The sequence below is a fragment of the Vidua chalybeata genome (genome assembly GCF_026979565.1).
Source record: "Vidua chalybeata isolate OUT-0048 chromosome W unlocalized genomic scaffold, bVidCha1 merged haplotype SUPER_W_unloc_8, whole genome shotgun sequence".
Classification (NCBI taxonomy): Eukaryota; Metazoa; Chordata; class Aves; order Passeriformes; family Viduidae; genus Vidua; species Vidua chalybeata.
The window spans coordinates 180506-186872 of NW_026530343.1; the positions used below are offsets into that span (position 1 = coordinate 180506).

General features: G+C 42.9%; 1 protein-coding gene and 1 non-coding gene across 2 annotated transcripts; both read right to left on the bottom strand.

The window, feature by feature from the left end:
• Positions 1 to 1532: 1532 nt before the first annotated feature.
• LOC128783020 (60S ribosomal protein L37-like) lies at positions 1533 to 4211 on the bottom strand. The gene is made up of 4 exons (XM_053933593.1): positions 4183 to 4211; positions 3291 to 3426; positions 2919 to 3003; positions 1533 to 1649 (listed from the first exon to the last, which is right to left on the bottom strand). Exons 1-4 carry the CDS (start codon positions 4183 to 4185, stop codon positions 1580 to 1582), a joined length of 294 nt encoding a protein of 97 aa, XP_053789568.1. The 5' UTR covers positions 4186 to 4211; the 3' UTR covers positions 1533 to 1579.
• On the bottom strand, positions 1751 to 1831 carry LOC128783023 (small nucleolar RNA SNORD72). The gene has a single exon (XR_008428958.1). It is a non-coding gene; the product is annotated as a small nucleolar RNA SNORD72 (small nucleolar RNA).
• Positions 4212 to 6367: the final 2156 nt, after the last annotated feature.

Sequence of the window (6367 nt, forward strand, 5' to 3'; positions counted from 1 at the left end):
CCAGCAATGACGTGACTGGTATTAAACACACAGCGCTGAAAGCTCCACCCCTCCTTCTCCACTGACCCTCTTCTTCTTCCTCCCTTTCTAATCAATTATATGGACCTGTAGCTTGCCTTGTCCATTTTTTCTTTTTCACTACTGGGGCAATAATTGTAGTTGTTCTTTGGGTCCCTATCTCAGCCATTATTATCCTCAAACGCAGTTTGGGTTCCTGCCTCAACTACAGTCCTCTGAGAGTACTGAACTGTGGCTCAGTAGGCACAGGCCAGGCAGGCCTCAGTACAGGGTGAGGAGCTGCTGGTTTTCAGTGGGGTAGGCGAGGCACCCTTCTATCAGTTGACAGGTCAGTTTGTCAGGGTTGATTACCTGTTCAGGTGTAAAGTGCCAGGTAATGGGAGGTGAGAACTGCCCTAGGAACCTGCCCAAACCCTTCCACCCACCCTCCCAGTCAGGAACTGGATGCCTCAGGGCAGATTTCAATATCTCCTCACCTTGTTTTCTCTTACACCAGGATGACACCAGATTCCATGAACTCCATAGTGTACCAACAGTATTAGCTAATATCGTTAACAGTATTAAGCAGCTTACATAAGGATGAGCAATGACCACGGGAGGCTGCATTATAAAAGCCTTCACATCAGTCTCAGGCAGGCAGAAGGAAGTGTATTCCTTCACTGTCCACAAGACCGTTCCCCCAGCATAACAAGGCCATCAGTGTAAGGGCAAAGCATAGAGCCATTGTTTGTGTTAACATGTTCCCAAACTCAGCAAAATAGAGATAAGGAGTGCAGCTGACAAACTCCATGTCCCCCGCAGGAGCTTGCTACTTTATAACTACTATTTACTATAGCATGATTTATATATTTATATAAATTTAACTGCACTTGTCTCATCCCACATGTTGTGTGCCAAAAAAGGACTGTAGTGGGTTGACCTTGGCTGGACACCAGGTGCCCACAAAGCTGCTCTATTGCATCCTTTCCCAGCTGGACAGGGGAGGGAAAATAAGATGGAAAACAACTTGTAGGTTGAGATAAGGCAGTTTACTAAAGCAAAAGTTTGTGCACACATGAGCAAAGAGAAAAAATAGGTTTATTCTCTACTTTCCATTGGCGAGTGATGTTCAGACACTTCCTGGGAAGCAGGGCTTCAGCACGCAGAACAGTTGCTCTGGAAGGAATGGTAAAGTAATGAATATCCCCATTCTTCCTCCCTCCCTTAGCTTTTATATCTGAGCTGGTGTCATATGGTATGGAATATCCCTTTGGGTAATTTGGGTCAGCTGGCCTAGTTGTGTCCCTGCGCAGGATCTTGTCCACTCCCAGCCCCTCAATGGGGGAATGTTGGAGAGACAGCACTGATGGTGTGCCAGTGCTGCTCAGTAGAAGCCACAACACTGGTGTGTTATCAGAACCTTTCCAGCTCGCAATGCAAAGAACAGCACTGGGAGGGCTGCTGTGGGGGAACAAACTCCAGCTCAGCCAGACACAATATACCATGTTTCACTGAAGTAAAACATGTACAAAAGATGACATTTTCTGGATAAGACAATTTATTTTAACAAATACATGTATCTTTATGATGAACTGGAGGCTGCAACAGCTGCTGTCTTGGGCTTTGGCGTGGTTCCCTCACGGAATCCATTCCTACAAGTAGAAATATGGTTATTATTTTTTGAAAGGTTGACTTTTGCTCCAAGTTATTTTCCAAGAAGCAATGTTTCAGATCAGGTTCACCAGCTTTTTTCAGCTTCTCTCAGTAATGCACTGAAATCACTATGGAGTTCATATGTTCAGAGGTTTTTCTTAAGAAACATAGTTCACAAACTGTTTGGAATAAGCAATATGGTTTTCTCTTCTGCTGAAGTAAATGACTTCTTCAAACAGGAAGATTTCATTAACTGAGTAAACACTGCAAGACTGAATCTGATACAGCACACCAACTGAAGGCATGCCTTACTTTATGTTCCTACTAAGCAGCTCAGCAAAAGATTTTGCATTTGTTAGCACTGAAGTGCAAGTCAATTTCTTACAGAAATCGACTCTAAGCTTGCTTTTGGAGATGACATTTCTACTTCAGCAACATTTGGTAGAAATCAGGCTGCAGATGCACATTGTAAGGTGTTTTCTGGATGCTTCTGGGAAAGATTATGCTTACTAAAAAAGCCCAGATTAATGGATCCCTCAAATACACCTAGGTCCGGGACTTAAAAGACTTACTTTTCACTATTAAATCCAATCTACATTTTTAGGAAAAGACTCTTGAATTGCTTGGCTTTTTCATCCATCTTTCTGGTGTATCAGGCCAAAAGTTACAGAGCTGTGCTTTAGAACATGGAGGTCATACAGAAAGAAATTCTTAGCAAGTTTAACAGTACAGTACCTTTTAAGTACAACTCAAAGCTTTATAATACATTTTAGAAACCTGTAACTCAGAATCAGATGTTACTTATTAATTGTACTCCAAATTAAAGAGCAGCCACTGAAGTATTTAAATCCTTTTCTTGTGGGCAAGAAGGGATTGGAATGCATTTCAAGAATTGTTTCTTAGAAAAATCCAACTTCAGTGCAACCATCAATTTCAGACTCCCAAAAAGAGGTAATGCTATACAAAGTATGCCTTTTCAAATGTGAGTGCTTTATTACAATACCCTCTGTGTTCTGTACTATCTACAATTAACAGAAACATCAGAGTTTGCTATACAGCCTATGTTTTAACAATGAATGAGCTTTTTATAATTGGCAGTATATTCTTTTGAAGATATGACATAATTTATTTCCACAATATATTTTAAAAGAAACACCATACCTCATCAAGCACACTAAATAAGTGTTAACTTTGCATGATGAATTTTATAATTCAGTGAAATCCATTGAAGATGTCAGATTACACTAGTTTGTAATAAAATGTCATACCTGAATCGACGGTAGACCCTTTTCAGGTGCCTCATGCGACCAGTACCAGTGGTGTTGCGTCTTTTAGCCTTTGCACTCCAGTTATCTAGAACACAGAAATTACTGTTACTCATCTACACCAAATAATTAGTTGCATGGTACGTTTGAATAGCACAACTATTCAATTTCACAGAAGAAAAAAACAATTACAAATTAAGTAAATTATTATTCAGTAATACTGCACATTAGCTGAAATACAGTTAAATCAGTATTAATTTCAAAAAAGTTCCTAACACTGCAAGATGATACAGTATTCTTTCTTGGTTGGAAAAAAGCCAGATTATTGAAGACGACAAAAAAACCCACAAGTTTTTAAACTCAGCTCTTACTTACAATTTCTCTTACGCTTAGCAGGGTAACCACATTTCCCACAGGTAGATTTCTGCAGATGGTACGCCTTGGACCCACACCGACGGCACAAGGTGTGTGTCTTATTTCGTCGCTTACCAAATGATGATGTACCCTTTGTCTGAGAAATATTTCAAGACATTGCACATTGTAAATATCACTATCACTCAAAAGTCATGTAACTCAAAACAGAGGCTTCTCTAAAAAACACTCTCAAATTCACCAAGTTCAGTAAACATGGCAGAGGCACACTGATCTCTGAAACACCAACTCAGTTTCTTTTATAGGTATCCTCCATTTTAAGAAATCAGTTTCTTACACTTCTCTTTGCCATTCCTATTCCCCTGCCCAGTGCTGAAATAAAATGAAGCTACCGAGTGGTTATCTCCAACTCCTTTCTCATCTCCCTCAAATTTATCGGTAATGAACACTAAACTGCTTTTTCCTGAGGAAATGTATTTATTTTCATAGATTAACCGTACACTCACAAGAGGCTTTGCCAATCAAACTCCCTCTTACTACGTTATCTGAAAGGCTTTCTCATCCCTGGGAAGAGCGCTGTCCCGGCCAGGCCCGCAGCAAGCACGGAGGGGACCCCGAAGGAGATCCCGCGGTAGCACAGCCCCATACCCCATCGCTGCCTCTTCGCCCAGGACGAGATGTCCCGCGCCCCCACACAGGCCAGGAACGGGGCTCACTGCCAGGCCTTCAGGCTCAGGTCCCAGCTTCGTCTCCCCGCAGCGCAGCCCCACCGCCGAGCCCGACCACAGCACGGCGCAGGGCCGCCCCGCACCCCAGACGAGGCCCACGGCCTTACAGAGCCCAGCACGGCGGCGGATGATGACAGATATCGCCGCACCTAGGCCTCAGCACTCACCATCTTCTCCGGGGGTTAGCACCAAAGAGACTATGCCCCGCCCCGCTTCCGCTATAGTCTGGCAAGCGCTTCCGGAGACGTGCTTGGGACTGTTCGGTTGGGCATGGCGGAAGCATCCGAGCCGATGGCCCGGCTGGATAGGCCCGGCCCGGCTCGGCGGGGCAGAAATTGAGTGCTCTCCTTGTCTTAGCCTCACATCAACTTGTACTCAGGAGTCCTCTCCGTGTGATGTCCCCTTCCCGCCGGGCCCGGCCTACTGGGATAGGTAGGGTCCCTGAATGCTGTGGTGTTGTGGGTGAGACCCTCGGGGGCCAGACCCCAAAGGTTCCTCGGTGACATTGAAACAGAGATTTCAACATCACACAACACCTGGTGCTTATTAGGGCGACACAATGTGTCCTAGGCCATGGTGCAACTGGTCCTGGAAATAATGATTAAGGGATATTTATGTGTAACCACCTAAGTTGCCTTACTGGTACATAATTTTAAACTCTAATGCATCTTCCCTGCAATAGTACCCATGCTGCTATTCACAGGTGCCTACAGCTCCACTTCAGGCTGCAGAATGAAGTCCTGGCCTTACATCAAGTGAAACCTATTTTCATGACTGAATTGAAAATTTCCCCTTCAGGGACAGGATATTTGTGGCTGTAATACATAGTTTCAAAGTGAACTGCCTTAAAAAACAAGCACGCTGTGCTTGTCAGTGTCCCTCCCAAGCCCCACACATGCAAGGTGATAGTCTGCCTAAAGCGTTGCAATGGACATCATTAGTGTAAAATTGTTTTTTATTCAGATGCACCACTTAAATTCGTCCATGCCAGCTGTTGTGGTTTGACTCCAGCCAGCAACCAAGCCTCACACAGCCACTTGCTCACTCCCCCATCAGTGGGATGGGAGTGAAAATTGGAAGGGTAAAAGCTAGAAAACTCATGGGTTGAGATAAAGACAGTTTATTAGGGAAAGTGTGAAAAACACGTTCACTCTCCTGTGAAAATTTAAACAGTTTAATAAAGGACAATAGTAGACAAAGACAGTAAAGCAAAGATTACAGCTGGGTGTGTCTTGGCACTCAGCCAAGAGCACACCTTCACCCTCAGGGATACCCCTTAAATACCTTTTCCATTACATCAGCCTGTTGCATATTCATAGATTCTTATGCATAGCCATAAGCTAGTTTACATATTCCAGGAATTATTTTACATGGCCCCTCCTTGGGTCCGCCTTTTTAGAGCATGCGTGTTTCTTGGCTGTGGTTTTGGCTCCTTCTCTTTATCACTTCCAGTTTGGGCCTTGGTCCATACTTTCTTCAGATGGCAGATGCTGATAGTTGGCATATCAATAGCAGGGTCCTCATTACATGTTCACTGGATGTTATCCCGACCAAATAGACAGTTCACTCATAACTATATCAGCTACCCCTACTACTATGTCTAAGTTTTTTTTAATAGCAGAAATAAAAGCAAAGTTATTTTAACATTATACATATAATTCATCCTAATATTTGCGAAAAGCTAACAACATAATATGTATTTATAACAATCCCTCCTCTTCCCTTTTTGCAAATCATTTGGCTTGAGCAGTATTTCTTGTTTTCCATCCTCCATTATTTCCTAATTTTCTTCAGAAATAATTTTTGCTTTCTCCAAGGGGTCTTCCATATTATTTTGTTTCTTTGACACCATAATCTTTTGTGCAGTCCCAGATGTAGTCAATTTTGGGTCTATAGGCATTGTTACCACTTGCATGCCCTGGACTACGCTGGTGATTAGCCGAATAAAGCAGGGGATCAAGCTGGGAAGAAATATCAAACCAGCTATAGCACATAAAAGGAAGAAGCCTAGCTTCTTCCACCATTCTATGCCCAATACATTATCCCACCAGCTAGTTTTTAGCATTGATTCCCACTTTTGGACCGGTACATGGGCTATTTTTCTGATAACATTGACTATATCTGGGACGGCATCTCTGTTGTCATCTATTTTCAAACAACAATCTAATGTATTAAATTTTCCACAATTACCCCCTTCTTCAGCTAATAGTCTAAGGCCAACCTATCTTGATACACTGCAGCTCTTGTTTGGGTTTGTTGCCTTGATATTAATTCTGTTGCCTGACCAGTTCTATTTGTTATTATCTCCACAACTGCTTGGAGTCTTACAATATGATTCAGCATATAAACTGG

Excerpts from the sequence above, each read along its gene's own strand:
- LOC128783020 (XM_053933593.1), bottom strand. Across the intron at positions 3,004-3,290 it reads TGCTAAGCGTAAGAGAAATT|ATAACTGGAGTGCAAAGGCT; the intron begins GTAAGTAAGAGC and ends TCTGTGTTCTAG. Across the intron at positions 1,650-2,918 it reads AGGGTCTACCGTCGATTCAG|GAATGGATTCCGTGAGGGAA; the intron begins GTATGACATTTT and ends TTCTACTTGTAG.